Raw genomic sequence first — 15,204 nt, forward strand, 5'->3', positions numbered from 1 at the left:
TTGTTCCCAGGGAGCCCCTGCTGCCTGGTCTCCCTGCTGCCTGGTCTCCCTGCCCGTCCTGTGTGTCCTCTCTGCATCTCTCACCTGACCTGAACCCCGAGAGGACCACAGCGTGTGGGATCCCAGGCAGCATGCAGCCCCTCCCTCCTGCTGCCATTCTCCCGGCACAGATTGACAGAGCTCCCCACACCGACGTGCTCCCGGGTCAGGGGCACCGCAGTGAGCTGCCCCAGGAGCTCCAGGGTGCGTTACTACACGGTGCCGGGCCGGGGGCCCATGACAGCGAGCGTCGGGGGGTCAGGGAAGGCTTCCTGAGGACCTGACGTCTGAGCTTGGTCTCAGAGGTGACCCCAATAACAGGCGTAGGGTATGCATGTGCAGGGGCCCACGCGAGGCCGAGCAGGGCACACACCACGCTCACACACTCCACAGGGCTTTCCGGGAAGCAGAACTGTCCGGTGTGGCTGGAGTCCTGACTGGTGGGGGGCGTGTGGGGACAGTGGCCCATGAGGGCCTGATAGCCCAGCCTGCAGGGTCTCTTGACAGACTCCCCACAGTGGGGAGTGGGGACAGAACTTGATCAAACACGCTGTTTTCAAACTAGCTGGTGGGCTGGGAGTGCAGGGACCCCCCGAGGGAGCTGTAAATCAGGGTGGGGACCGCCCAGCCTGCATCTGGGAGCGAGAGAGGGGCCAGCTTAGGTGAGGTAGGTTCCCTTGGTGACTGCAGTCACTGGCTGGCTGAGGGGTCCCAGGGAGGGGAGGGGTCTGTGTGAAAGGTGGGGAGCAGACTGTAGGGACATCCGGGGTCCAAGAGCCCTCCCTGAGGGGGTTGGGAAGGACCCACCAGCAAAAACGCCTCTGTGTGCCTGGCAAGTTCCCGCCAGTGACTTCTTGTCTGGGCTCAGGTCCTCTGGTCCTGCACACAGATCTGTGCCCAGCCTTCGTGTGGCCCCTTGCCCTGGCCCTGTCCCCGGGAGGCAGGTCTGTCCCATCCTGTCTGGGTCCACGTGGCTTGGGATGGGCTGGCTGCCTTAGGCCCATGTACACTGTGCTGTTTCTTCAGGAAACCTGAGGACTGAGCGAGTCTGAGTGGGGGCTGGGGTCCGCTCGGCTCCAGTGGGGCTGTGCAGGGTGGCCTGAGGTGGTGTTTAAAGGTGCCCTTGGACCTGGTGAGGAGGCCTGGGCATCTGGGCACAGCTCCCAGTTTGGGACTTGCCCCATCCAGGGCCTCCCAGAGGTTGGGGCCACCTCCCTTGCCCCTCGTCCACTCGCGCCTGAGTCTGCTCTCGGTCAGGAGTGAACCACTCCCTGGGCCTTCACCGGACGTGGCCCAGGCAGGCTGCCTGTCCTCACCCTCGGGTCTGGGGTGCAGAGTGCAGCATCCACTGTGGGGCCTCAGGAGGGGCTTGTGTTTGTCAGCTCCTGGGACCAGGGTGGGCTGGGTGCTTGTGCTCACGTGTGCACCGTTGGGAGCTGATCTGCCTGTCCTCACATGCACACCCATGCCCCTGGCTGCCAGGCTGTGTAGCCGACGGCGCCTGGGCTGGGCCCGTCTCACCCTGCAGCCTAAGAAGCAGACCCAGTGGGCGGGGGCACCCTGTGTACAGTGTTAGGGGCTATGTGGACCTGCCGTGGGAAGTGGCCATGGGACGCTCACGGGGGAAGGAGTGTGGGTGTGCAGGGCCGGCCCTCCCAGCCCTTGGGGGGCGGGGGAGCCCCGGCAGACTGGGTGAGCAGAGCCTGCAGGCCGAGGAGGGCACACACCACACTCATCCCTGGCTTCCCAGGGAAAGCCTCCCTCGGTCTTGCCCAGACCCTGGCGTCCCCTCCTCCTGGGCATCCGGACACGGCAGGGCACCTCGCCGGCCTCACCGGCCTTGGGCTGGGACTTGCCAGCTGCCCCCCAACCCCAGGCCCCAGACACGTGGACAGCTTTTCTTTTTATACCTACTTTTGTGGTGTGCGTGTCTGTCTCCCCATTACCACTGCTATTCATTGAAAACGTTATCTCCCCCCACTCGTTCTTCGTGCCCCCCCGGGGGGTGGGGGGCCCAGCCCTCACCCTGGTGTAGTCAAGGTTATGGTGATAAATCCTGGGGCATTGTCACTTCTATTCGGAGTAAATTGGCTGGCCGCTTTCGGGCTGAAGGAAAGATAATTTGCTGTAGTATTTCAAATGGATTAGAAATGGATTTGAAGGGAAAGTTCATGCCTCCCATTACAAAGGCGAGAAAGAGGACTATCTTAAGGCACGGTTCCCTCCCTGGCCTTCATTATCCACGCTTAATACCTTTCCTATTTTCCAGCGTTAATGAAATTTCCTGGCGGCGTGGGCCTGCCGGCCGGATGGGAAAAGCCTTTAGATCTGAGGCTCCCGTTGTAGAAAAGGAATTACAGGGCCCTCGCCGCGAGGGCAGGAGCGTTCTCCGGGTCCTTGGCCCGGCTATTATCTCATTAATTTTATCCCCTCTTCTCAATACAGTTGGTTTCCAGAGCCTGTCCTCTCCATTAGGGAACAATTGACCGAAGCTCTGTGACACCCACGGCAACGAAAAGCTACAAGGCGGCCCCTTGCCAGCCCGGCGCCCGCCCGGCCCAAGTCCCGAGTCAGCGAGCGGGCCCGGCAGGGGTGAGGGAAGGGCAGAGGAGGCCTGTGCCGCTGCGGGCTGGGCAGGTGGGCCCTTCTGCAGCCCTGGCCCGCCCTGCCCAAGTTCTGTGGGTACATCCACCTCCTCCAGATAGCCCCGCGGCACCACCGGGGTCCACAGCCCCACACCCTCGGGCACGCGGGGTCCCTCAGGCAGGTGCGTGTGCATGGGCCGCAAACGCTGGGCCAGGCGTGAGAAGAGCTGCTAGGCCTCCGAACTGCCCCCATCCCCTCCCCGGTGGCCGACCATCGTCCTGTAATTGCCTTAAAACCCAGGGGTATGGTTTTTGGTGGGAGAAGAGAACAGATCTGTTAGTCCTGTTCATCCACAAAAATAACTGTGGGAATAATCAACAAGGTGCAGGGAAAGAGATGTCACCTGAGATGCGCCTCTTAGCCAAAAAAATAAATCATGAAAGGGACTTCTCTGAAGGAGGGCGTTGGGTATGTCTGGCCCTAGTGCCTAGCCTGGGAGCCAGGAGGGCGTCCCCGGGGCTCGCTCTTCAGGGTGAGCTGGTAACAGCCCCAGACTGAGGCTCCTCGGTGCACGGAGCTGTGGGATGGGCCTGGATGGGACCACTCTCGGGGCTGGAACATAATCTGTCCTGAAGCTTCTAGCTCCTTCTGAACCAAGATCCTGCTGTCCTCCACCTCCGCAGGTCCCTGTCTGGGCCTGGCCACCTCTTTCTGCAGCTTCACCTCTGTGGCTGCCCCTGGGAGTGGTGGTCTGTCCCTGTCTGGCCTCAGCCAGGGGCACATGCCCACAAGTAAGCTTCCTCACCCCTCGAAGGGCTGGGTTTCTGGGGATGTGGGGTCCTGAGATGCTGGGCCCAGGTGGGTAGGTGGGGCGCAGGTCTGGTTGCCCACCTGTCCTCGTGCTTTGTGGTGTCCTGGGTGTGGATGGGGGGTGGGTAGGGGTGGTGGCCCAGGAGGGGAGGGTCCGTGCCCCAAGGGAAGAGGCAGCTAAGAGTGGTGTCCTTGGCCCTGTAAGCGGCTGCTGCATCATCTCGCTGCAGGGCCTGTTGGGAGGTCTGGGGTCTGGTCCTGAGGGATGAGTGTCTTATAGGCACGGTCACTCAACTTCCCAGGGTTGCAGGAGTGGAGGCTGCCCAGGGCTGGCCCTGGCCCAAGTGGGCATATGAAGGGGCAGCTGCCTTGTCGGTGGGGAGACCGCTGAGGGCTCTGGACACCATGGGGCTGGGGCTGTAGGGGGCCTGTTGCCCTCTGGCTGAGCAAGCTGTGGTGGCCCCCAGCCCTAGGCTCAGCTCTCAGCTGTGGGGATTAGGACTCAGGCCAAGCTGTGCCCTGTGGACAGTGACCACAGTCCCCGCAGGGGGCTCACAGGGTTCTGCAGCAGGGCCGGCACAGAAGATGACCCCGCCTGGCCCCACCCTCCTCATACTTTGGCCTGGCCTCTGAGTGAGCCAAGGGGACAAGGCAGGTGCTCACCGGACACATAGATGCCCTGGGACCAGGGTCTGGGGAAAATCTGGAAGTCTGTCTGCCCCCCAGAGGATCGCTGCCCACCCCACCCTCTTCCTGCCAAGATGCGCCCTGTGTGGGGACAGCTGGAGTCTGTAGGGCGCAGATAGCATGAGCCAGGCCGGCCGGGGCCCCTTGGCAGGACTTTTCCCCAAGATTGGTGTTTGTGAACTTGAATTTTAATTAAGGGAAACTGGGTTAAGTGCTGTTGGGCTGTGGCGTCGTCCTCGGCACTCCCCGCCTGGCCTTTGTCCTTACACCGCAGCTTTGGGTCCCCTGAGCACCCGGCTCACTCACGCACAGTCTCTAGCGTGCCCTCAGAGGCTTGCGCTGGCAAGAGTCACCCCCAACTTGCAGAGAGACGAAGGCCGAGGGGGCCTCGGGGCCAAGTGGTTGGGGTGGCAACTGCACCCCAGAGCGGGGCTGCTCGAGCCCTAGCACTCAGCTCCGGGTGAGTCCATTGTGGGTGGCCCCCCGCCTCCAGCAGCCTATGTGCCAGGATGCCCCGAGGCCTGCCCTGTCCCTGGGTGCCCAGGCCAGAGTCTGCTGCTGCCCCAGACGGAGATGGGGGTCTGTGTGCTCCCTGGGGGAGGGGGCTGCAGGGCCGTGGGGAGAACCCTGCTTCAGCCAGGTCCCCGCGGCCGGTGGTGGTCCCTGCCGTAAGGACTGCTCTCCTCACGCCCTGCCCCGCCTGCTGCTTGGAGGCACCAGCACTCAGGCCGAGATTTGCCGGTGGGGTGCAGTGTGCACACTCGGTGGTAATAACGTTACGGCCAGAGTCTGAGCTAATACGGAATTAAGGTCAATTTGCATAAACAAATTACTGCTGAAATGCGTCCTGAGGGGGAAAGGCCCCACGCCCTTCTGGAGTCATGAAGCTGGCTAGTCTCCATGCCAGCCGCCCTGAGTGGGAGGGCCTTGTCCCCTCATTTCGGTGGCAGCCTGCCCATGTGACAGCTGGGGGGAGTGGGTCAGCCAGGACAGCTGCAGGCCCCCAGTTGGTGCTGGTCTGGGGCCCGCAGCCATGCTGTCTGCAGGGGGACGTCTCTCGAAGTGGGGGCATCGGGGGCCTCCTCCTGACCCACTCTGGTCTGGCCAGGGTGGGGCCCAGGAGCTGGTCGGAGGAGAATCTGGAGGGAGGGAGTGGGCAAGTGGCCACTGGGGCCATCCAGGCCCAGGTCTGCCTTCCCGGCCTGGATCATCCACTCAGCTAACCCCAAAGGCTGTCCCAGGCCTCCTCCAGCCCAGGACTTTAAGGCACCTCCAGTCTTTCCCCCAGACAGCTTGCCCGCATGGGGGTCTGTGAGGCCGTCCCCTCCTACTCTGCATGCTGGGCTCCTGTGTGGTGAACAGAGGGGACAGGAGTAGAGCCTGCTGACCCAAAGGCCTGGGTGGCGTGCGCTGGGGCAGCATCTGGGGGAAGATGTTCCCGGGCAGTGGTGATGACCACCAGCCACGGTGTGGACCCTCAGGGGACTTGCCCGTGCACTGGAGCTCCCTCCAGACGCCCTGCCAGAAGGCCGGGGCCCGGACAGTCTCATCCCAGGGGTGTACGTGCTGGAAGGGGGAGGCTTGTCCCCCACCCGTGCCCTTTCAGTCCGGCTAGTGGGGTTGAGGCCTGCAGGGGTGTGGAGGAGGACAGACTGTGGGCCCGTGGGGCTGGACACACCGGAGTTGCCCTGTCTCCGCAGGTCTCTGGTGTTGAACCGCCTGCACCCCGCTGTCGGGGCTGGGAAGGCCCAGCCCAGCTCTTCTCGGTGGCGGAATAAAGGCTACCGCTGCATCGGGGGCGTCCTGTACAAGGTGTCGGCCAACAAGCTCTCTAAGACCTACGGCCGGCCTGGCGACAGCGGCAGCAGGCCCCTCCTGCGCACAGGTGAGGGTGGGCCCCTAACTCCCCGGCCTGGGTTGTCAGTGGTGGGCGGGGCAGGGTGGGGGAAGGCTAGCCGGTGACCGAGGCAGGCAGGCCTGGGGCTCCCATGGAGCAGATGCAAGTGAGTGCTTCCCAAAGGGGCCCGTGCCAGGAGGGGAGTCCGTGTTCCTGTTCGGAGCTTACGGAGCCTCCGTGGCTGTCCCCGTCGAAGCTGACGGGCAGCTGGAGCAGGCAGGGCACCGAGGGGGAGGCCTTGCAGCCTCTGCGTCCCCGGGGAAGGCCCCCCCACCCCTGAGCGCACTGCCTCTCGCTTGGCTGAGCAGGCCCTGATTTTCCGTGTTTTGCTCCTGGACAAAGGAGATGAGCCAGGTATGGTAAACACGGCCCTGGCAAGTGAACACCTGGGGCCGCGGCACCCCCTAATCTCATCGGCAATGCCTCCCAGCTGTGTCTGGAGGCAGCCGCCGCCACCTCGCGCGCCCCCGCGGCCTGGGGAAACGGGCCGAGGAGAAGGAAATGCTTTGGATTCGCTTATTATACAAATTAACTAGAAAATATTTTGGTTTCAGTCCAATTTTACCCCCATCCTTTTCTGTTAGGAAAAAAAGGGTGAGGTTGCAGGCGGTATGGGGACTGCAGAGGCCCAGCTGCTCCCAGCCTCCGCCCCGCCCACCCAGAGGGGCAGGGGGGAGAAGGGGCGGGGCGCTGGGGCCTTCTGTAGGTTGGGGGGCCCCTTCCCGGAAGCTCTTGCCCAGCTGTGTCCCCAGGGCCTCTGTCTGTGGAACTGTGGGGAGGGAGGCATGGGTGCCTGGCTGCCTTTTTCCAGACGGGGTATACGGGGCTCCCTAGGAGAGGCACTAGGGGGCCCGAAGGCCATGGCTGTGCTCTGCCTCTGCGCCTCATTTTCCCCATCCCTTTCTCGAGGGATTAGGCTGTGTGATCCAAGGGCCTTTCTGCCTTGGCCTCAGCTAGCTTGCCAGTGGAGGAGCAGGTCCAGAGCATTGGCTGGGCCTCCTCACGGGGCCTGCGTGAGACTCAGCTCTCCCCCCACTCTGAGCCTCTGACCCCCACGGCTCAGCGGGCCCCTGGCATCGGTGTTCACGGTCCGTGAGGCCCCACACAGGGCTGTCGGTCCCTCGCCGAGCAGTCCCTAGGCTGGCTGGTTGTGGAGTGGGTGGAGCCATGGAGGGCCTCTGGGCAGCCTCTCTGCGAAGTGATGTTCTGCCGGCCCCGACGGGTGAGGCTTCTCTCTGGGTCACACCCGCTGGCCCCAGCCTCCCCCTGGGCCTCCTAAGTGAAAGGCCCTGGCTGGCCTTTCCGATCTATCATCCTTTCTGCCCCCGACTGTCACCCTGACCCCACAGCCGACCCAGCAGGCAGGACCCAGGCTCTGTTCCCTGCTGTCCTCCTTTGGGAGCTGGATGAAGCTTACTGGGGGGGCGCCCATTCTGCTGACATTTCCTCAGCCAAGCATGTCGTCGGGCCACACCCCCTCGAGCACCCTGCCATCCTGTCCGCCCCAGCCTGCTGTGTGCTGCTTATTTGCATCAGGTCTGAGGGACTCCTCCCTGGCCTGGCCAGATGTCATTGGCCGTCCTGGCACTCACACTGTCCACATGCAGGGACCCAGAAGTGGATTATGGTTTGGGGCCACCCTGGCCCTTGCCGGGACCCTGCTGCTCATATGTCCTGGGCTGCACGGGGGCCCCTCCGCATGGACCCTGGTCTCCGGTGGGCTGGATGGACCTTTGGGGTATACCTACCACCTGGCCCTTTAAGTCCATGGTGGGAGGAGAGGCACCCCGAGACAGAGAGGAAGAGGCGGGTGCAAACTGCTTGGCAGCTGCTCGAGGGGAGGGTACGAGAGAGGAGAGCCCGAGCTCCTGGGAGAGCCCAGGCTGCCGCTGCCGCCTTGGGGCAGTAAAGCCGGCGGAGAAAGGGGCCAGCGTTAGGGGCTGTGGGGCGCTCCGTCCCCCCTCCGCAGCACAGGCCTCACCGCACCTGAGCAGGCAGCTGTCCCACGTCTCACTGGGGAGGACACCTTGCCAAGCCCGCTCCCCTGCAGGTGCTGACCTCCACGCAGTGGCGCCTTCCCCCTTCTATCAAGTGCGGCGCTGTGCACGCTGCCCCCCCCCCCCGCCCCCGCCGCCTCCAGCCCCACCTCCCCCAGCCTCCTGGCCTTGGGCAGTACAGGGAGGACAGAGGCCTCCAGGGCCAGGCGGGTTCCCAGGAGGCCCCACTCCTCGTCGCTGCTAGGGGGCAGTCCTGGGGCTCAGCCCTCCCAACTTCAGGGCAGGCTGGGGCAGGTAGGTGGGATTGGGAACAAGGACCGTTGGGTGGCCTGTCCCAGGTATGAGGCAGAGCCAGAGCCAGAGACCACCCCCCACCTCCAGATCCAGCTTCCCAGACCCGCATAAGGGTGCCCTACTCCTTGCTATGAGGAAGGTGGGGTGTTCCCAGCTGCGGGAGTGCCCACTGACCAGCGGCCTCCTTAGATGAATAATTATTAAAGGAATAAATTTTCTCCTTTGGTGTCAGCAGAACTTTGACTTCAGCAGGAAAGTACAGCCAGACCCTCCTCGGGGGCGGGGGCTCACCTCCTCTCCTCCTGGCTCTTCCTCCTGGCTCTTCCTCCTGGCTGCTGGGCTTCTCTGGGACAGTGTCAGCCCCTGTGTTGGGGTATCCAAGCCATGGGGAGGTGGGTGGCAGGGAGAGAAGTGCAGAGCCTCGTCCCCACCCTCCTCCCCGGCCCTGCGACCTCTCCCTGTGTGCACCCAGGTATGGGCTGTGACACATGTTCCACGGGACCAGGCGTCTGTCGCGGTCCCTACCGTGGAGCAGAAGCCCCAAGTCCATCTGCCAGAACCACCTCCCCCAGCCCGGGCTACAGGCCTGGCCCCCAGGCCCCGGAGTGGGGCGGATTTGTGGTCCCTGCTACTCATTGGCCATGGCACACCCGTCGGCAGGTCATGGGTCCCTGTGCCTCGTCTCCTCGTCTGTGACCTGCTGACCCCACCCTGTGTGCTGGGAAGTCACACGGAACAGCATGAGAGGACGCGAGAGAGGGCCCCCGAACCGCGCACTCAAGGCCCCGCCCTGCTGCCTTCCTCCCTTCCCGAAGCCTCTTCCTGGGGCTCCCTCTGCCCAGGGCCATGATCTCCTGGGAGGGGTGCGTCCCGCTGGGGCGCCGTGGGGCTGCAGACCTGCCCAGCTGCTCCTTCTGACCCCAGAGCCCCTGACTGGGGCTCCCCGGCCTGGGGAGGGTGAGGCGCTCCCTGGCGGGGACTGGTGAGGCGGGGTGGGGCCGCCCGAGCCAAGCTCACGGTGTCTATTTTGGGAAGATCCCCGGCAGCGCGAGCTCTCTGAAGGCTGGCGCCTCCCGCTCGGCGGCTGCCGAGGGTTTTCAGCTGAACCCTGTCGCACTCCGCAGCACCTCGCGGCCTCTTTTCCAGCCAGCTACTTTATGTGCATTTTTTAACACTGCACAGCAGCCGAACGCTGCCTCCCACTGCGAGCCCCACACTGGCATTTTTTAAGAGCAAACGGGGGGGGGGGCGGCGAGGGGAGTGAACCCGCCCCGCCCCCTCAGAGGCCAGGCCTGGGGCCCAAGTCTGACAGGCAGACACATGTTGACAGCGGGCCCTGGTGGGAGCAGATGGCGCCACAGCGGCACCGGCAGCCCTGGTGACAGCCGGGAAGCCGTGCTCACGGGCCGCGATCCGGTGACACTCCGTCAACCCCGGGCTGGCGGGTGTGCGGCACCACGTGCCACCTGGACCGGCCTCTGACGTGGACCCCCGGTCAGTGTCCCCAGCTTGGGAGCCAGGACGCCGCCGCCCTGCCCAGCTCCTCCCTGGCCCACCCCCCAGCCCTGCACCAAAACCAGCCCCGTTTGTGTCTCGGTCGCCTGGGCCACGGCCGCCGGGAGGGGCACCTCCTTCCCACTGGGGGTCTCGCTGCTCAGCCCTGGAGCCACCCCTTCTCAGCTTGAGGACACTGAGGCTCAGAGGGGCAGACACTGGCCCGAGGGCGGGAGCCCGGAGAGGGACTCTGCAGTAGGCTCGATGTGGAGAAGAGTGCCTGAAGGTCGGCCTGGGGGGCACGGGGGAGCTTGGACGTGGACAGGCTGCATAAAGTGTCAGAATGCTTGTGTGACCAGGTCTGGAACTCAGGAGAGGGGACCGAGCTGCCTGGGCCCTGGCAAAGGTCGTCCTGGGGAGGTCGAGGGAGGGGCCTCCAGGTGGCAGGAGGGCCACCTGCCCGGGCCTCCCATGCAGCTCCGATGGGGGCGGCTCAGGGCCAGGCAGCGTGGGGACATCCCTTCGTAAGCCTGGGATGCTTTGTCATCGCCTCAGGTCCCTAGAATTTCTGAGTGATGTCACTTCTGCCGCTTACCAGCAGATCCATTTCAGCAGCTGCCTGTGGGAAATTGAATCTGGTCTGAGAAGGTTCATGTGTGTGTGTGTGTGAGAGAGAGAGAGAGGAACCGTGGGCCTCCATGGCCGTCTGAGCAGCCTCTGGCCCCGACCTGCCCACCCTGGCTCTGGGGGGCGGTGACCTTGTGCCTAAAAGGGAGGCAGGAGGGTGTACGTTCATCTGGACTCCCTCCCCTTTCTCACGCAGGACAAGCATTGCCCACTTGCCCCTTGTCCCCTGCTGCCCTAGCCCCCCCCAACACCAACTGCCCTGGCTGTGGGCATCCTGTCACCTGTTCCCTTCTTGTGACCACTGTCCATTTCATGAATAGCTCCCCTTTGGGCCACAGTCAGTGACCTCACAGAGGACCTGCTTGGTCTTCGTGCTTAGGGTTTTGAGGAATGGGTATCTGCCATGGCCAATGAGGGCCTCAGAGCCAGATGTGCTCGTCTGGGGCCTGTGGAGGTCCCTGTGGGGCCTGGGGGCAAGGACCTCAGGCTTTGCAGCCGTGTACTCGCTCTGATGCTTCTGTCGAATAACCCTGTCAATACAGAAGAGCCATTACTGGCTACGACGAAGCCAGGGGGCATTCCCGGACCCCACTCAGGTCCCACATCCCTGGGCCCTGCTCCCGGCGGAGGGAGGCGGCAGGGAGGCCCCCCTCCCACCTGCCGGTCCCGGGACCACCTGCGTTGAGGCGAGGCTGCCAGCCAACTGCCAGATCTGGTCCCTGGACGGGCCGCTGCCCTGCACCGGGTGGGGGTCCGGCAGGGTCCCAGCAGGGTATGCAGCCCAGCCTGAAGGGAGGGCAGGGGGTTTCCCTTAGGGGACAGCAGTGCTTGCACCAAGAGCGGGAACCCTGACAGGGCTGCGCGGAGCAGCTTGCTGGGCAGCAGGAGGGCCTGGGGGCTTGGGGGCCTGGGGGCCTGGGGCCTGGGGGCTTGTGGGCCTGGGGACCTGGGGGCTGGGGGCTTGTGGGCCTGGGGCCTGGGGGCTTACGGGCCTGGGGGCCTGGGGGCCTGGGGTCTTATGGGCCTGGGGCCTGGGGGCTTATGGGCCTGGGGCCTGGGGGCTTGTGGGCCTGGGGGCTTGTGGGCCTGGGGGCTTGTGGGCCTGGGGCCTGGGGGCCTGGGGGCCTGGCGTGACGCGGCCTCTCCCCACAGGCCGCGTGGACCCTACCAGCAGCTGCAGCCGCTCCCTGGCCAGGTACGTCCCTCAGGGTTGGGCCTGGGGCTCACGGGTTGGCGGGGCGGGGCGGGGCGGAGGGGGTCCCTCAGGCTCACGAACGTCCACCCCCGTCCACAGCCGGGCCGTCCAGCGCAGCCTGGCCATTGTCCGGCAGGCGAGGCAGCGGCGGCGGAAGCAGCAGCAGGAGTACTGCATGTACTACAACCGCTTCGGCAGGTGCAACCACGGCCAGCACTGTCCCTACATCCACGACCCCGACAAGGTGGCCGTGTGCACCAGGTGCCCTTCACCCTGCCGGGCCTCGGGGGCTGGGGGGCGGGGGCTGCAGGGGGTCGCGCGGGCGTCCTGTCCCTGGCGCCTCCGACCCTCTTCCCTCCTTTGCACAGGTTTCTCCGGGGCACGTGCAAGAAGACAGATGGGACGTGCCCCTTCTCCCACCACGTGTCCAAGGAGAAGGTGAGCTCCCCCAGGCACCTGGCCTCCCTGCAGGCCCCGCCCCCCGGTTCTCCCCCGGCCAGGGGGTGGGGGGGCGGGCTGGCTGTGTGACCACCCCTGCCCCGTGCCCAGGGGCGGCGGGGTGGGGCAGGGTGCGCTGGAAGGGCAGCGGAGGACAGGTGGGCGCGTCACAGGGCCCCTGTCTCGCAGGCCCCTGCCCTCGGCTACTGTGGGCACGGGGGACCCCCTCACATGGGCGCCCACCGCGGGGGCAGAGCCGGGGCGGCGCTGGGGCCCGGGCATCAGCATGCCGGGAGCCTGGAGGTGAGGGCTCGGGCGGGCTGGGCTGCCTGCCACCCGCCCCCCACTCTGGGGCGCGGCAAGGTTAGGGGAGGCGGGATCAGGCCAAGGCTGCCGCTACAACAGCTTTTCCCCTTGAGGAACTTGAAGAGAATCAGCATTTTTCTCCCTAATAGAGCTTCGAAACTCTGTTGTGAGCAATTTGGAAATTCACGTCGAGTTTCGGGTTCATTAGCTCCAGCTCCAAAGCTGGTGCACGTTCTGAGCTGTCTAATGTGGACGCCCGCACGCGCGCCCTGAGTTAATGTTATTGTTATTTGTGTGGACGTGGTGGGTGCAAACAAGGTTAATTGAAATGAGAATGCAGTTCCCTCTCGATAACGGCCGTGCTGACAGCTAGGAGGAGTTCCGTTTGGTGTAAGAGTTGGCTTTATTATCCCTTTTTATTAGAGCTAATTTGGGCTCTATATCAAAAGCCACATTAAGGGAATTGTTTGCAGCCGTACTGCTGCCCGCCCCAAACGGGCCAGCCCTTCTCCCCTGTGTGCTGCAGTTAAAAGACAATTAAAAATAAACTCTTGCACGTTAAATCACCCTTTGTTTCTTTGCTTTCTCCCTCATTCCCGCCCTGGCCTCCCCTCTGCCCTGCCCTGGAAGCCCCTGCATGGGGCCCCTGGCAGGCTGGCCGGGGCTCAGTGTGGAGGTGTGAGGAGCTGAGCCCTGGGGTGCCCGCCAGTGTAGACCCACCCAGGGACCAGGGGCTGCAGTGGGGTGCGTGAAGGGTGGGTCTGACAGAGGAGAGAGCGGGAGAGGCCAGCTCCCAGAGAAGCTCCTGCAGGGGTAACAGGCCTGGGGAAGGTGGGAGGCCCCCAGGGGGCTGACCAGGGAGGGGCCCCAGAGAGGAGTCGCCTGGCAAAATGGCAACTGCAGAGGTCAGGGTGGGCAAGATCAGAGACCCCTCCTTGCTGGCCCTCAGGCCTCAGCTTCTTCCAACAGGGAGAAAGTGGGCTGCATTTCTCTCTGTCTCCCAGTCTAGGGGCCAGGGACTGCTGTGCTGCATAGCCCTGCCCAGGCCGCCCGCTCCCTGTACCCCTTCTTCCCCCCCAGGTCTTCCCTGGGCCCACCTGCTGGCGGCCAGGGCACTGGAGCCAGGTGTTCACAGTGCCAGCCTGGGGTCAGTGCGGCCCTGGGCTGCTTTATTATCCCATCTCCCTGCCTACCCGTGGTCCATCCCTAGGCTTCCCTGGGTAGAATCAGGTCACCAGCCCATGGACACTGCCAGGTGTCCAGGCAGCTGGGAAATCGGCTGAATTTCCAGGCCCTGTAGGCTGTGCCCTACCTAGAGCCCCCATGCTCTGTCTCCCCCTTACCCCCCAGCCCCTGCTCCAGACACCGACCCCTCCTGGCCTGTCCACTGTGGCCCTGCTGCCTGGAAACCGGGCAGTCTCAGAGCAGGTGACGGCACACGTGGAGCTCAGCCATCCTGCAGGGATGTCTTCACCTGGGCTGTTTGAGGGCATGTGTGTCCTGCCCAGACAACCTTGCCTTCTGGGGAAACTGGGGGTCTCCCTTTGGGGTGGGCAGTCCTCACCTGGCATGGCCCAGGTGCTCATGGCTCCTGATGGCCCCCATCCTGCTGTCCAGCACGGTGTGTCCGTTTCTCCCTTGGGGGGTCTCTGTGTGGCTCATGCCTGGCCTCGGAGCCCCAGGCAGGTCCTTCAAGTCCAGGTGTTTTGCCTGTAAAGTGGGGTGCAGGCTCCTGACGGAGGGCTGGAGGAGGCGGGGCCGTAGTAGCAGCGGGCAGACTGGGCCCATGCGCCGAAGGGAGCCGGGGGGGTCTGCTGGCCCTCACCCCTGTCCCCTCGCCTCCGCAGATGCCCGTGTGCTCCTACTTCCTGAAGGGGATTTGCAGCAACAGCAACTGTCCCTACAGCCATGTCTACGTGTCCCGGAAGGCAGAGGTCTGCACGGACTTTCTCAAAGGCTACTGCCCACTGGGCGCAAAGGTGAGGGGCGCGGTGGGTGGTGGGCGGCGGGCAGCACCCAGCCCCCAGCAGTGGGCCAGCCGTGCTGCTCAGGGCCTTCCTTGGAGCGCGCCTCACCCCAGGGTGACGAGGGTGAGCGTGAAGCAGGCCGGTGTGAAGGGGATTGGGGGACTGGGGCGTGAGGGCCGCCTGCGAGCTGGCAGCCCGGGCTTGCCGCAGACGCATCATTGCCTCCTGTCGCCCTCGTCTGACAGCGAGAACGCTGCTGTGCTGGGGACTCCTGGCAGCTGAGCACACTGGCTCCTTCCCTTCCTTTTACCGTCCTGCTTGTCCCCACGTGGGCCTGCAGTCGACTGGGGAGACTGGAGCTGGGGCTCCCTGGGGACCCCCAGTGGGCGGGGCGGTGGGGCTGGGCCTGAGCAAGCGGAGCACGGTCAGTGCAGGGACAGCCCGAGGCCCCTGACAAACACCCCCCTCCCCCATTTCACACCGTGGGGCCCAGGCCCCTTCCTTCCCCATGTCCTCTCCCTCCAGGGGCTGGGCCCGGCCAGGCTGGGCAGACCTGGGGACCTGACCTGCAGCCAGCGGGTCGCCTTGAAGGATGCCCAGAGCCCTGGAGGCGGGGGGGGGGGTGGTGGCGGGGGCGGGACCCCCCACGGAGGCTGTGCGTGATTATTGTAAGATATTCCAATGTAAATGAAAATATCAAAGTGATATTTGAGTTCTGCTTCTATTAGTGGAAGTGCTTACTGCGTCCCTTTCGGCGTGTTGGGGCTGCGTGCCTGCCGCATGATGGATAGCGGCTTGTAATTATATATGGGGGAAAGCGCTGAGCAGGCCAGATCCAGCGGGGGGGGGGGGGGGGGGCGGCAGCCT

At 64.6% G+C, this 15,204-nt stretch overlaps 1 protein-coding gene across 2 annotated transcripts in view; it reads left to right on the top strand.

Moving 5' to 3' along the window:
* The window catches only part of ZC3H3 (zinc finger CCCH-type containing 3), a 91,035-nt gene that overhangs the window by 56,871 nt on the left and 18,960 nt on the right, over positions 1-15,204 (top strand). For both annotated transcript variants that reach the window (XM_036105696.2, XM_078071910.1), the window contains exons 5-9: positions 5,823-6,007; positions 11,584-11,626; positions 11,726-11,887; positions 11,995-12,064; positions 14,218-14,349. In XM_036105696.2, the coding sequence (XP_035961589.2) occupies positions 5,823-6,007; positions 11,584-11,626; positions 11,726-11,887; positions 11,995-12,064; positions 14,218-14,349 (592 nt within the window). The remainder of the gene's footprint in view (positions 1-5,822; positions 6,008-11,583; positions 11,627-11,725; positions 11,888-11,994; positions 12,065-14,217; positions 14,350-15,204) is intronic.

This window comes from Halichoerus grypus, chromosome 5 (genome assembly GCF_964656455.1).
Source record: "Halichoerus grypus chromosome 5, mHalGry1.hap1.1, whole genome shotgun sequence".
In the NCBI taxonomy this organism is placed as follows: Eukaryota; Metazoa; Chordata; class Mammalia; order Carnivora; family Phocidae; genus Halichoerus; species Halichoerus grypus.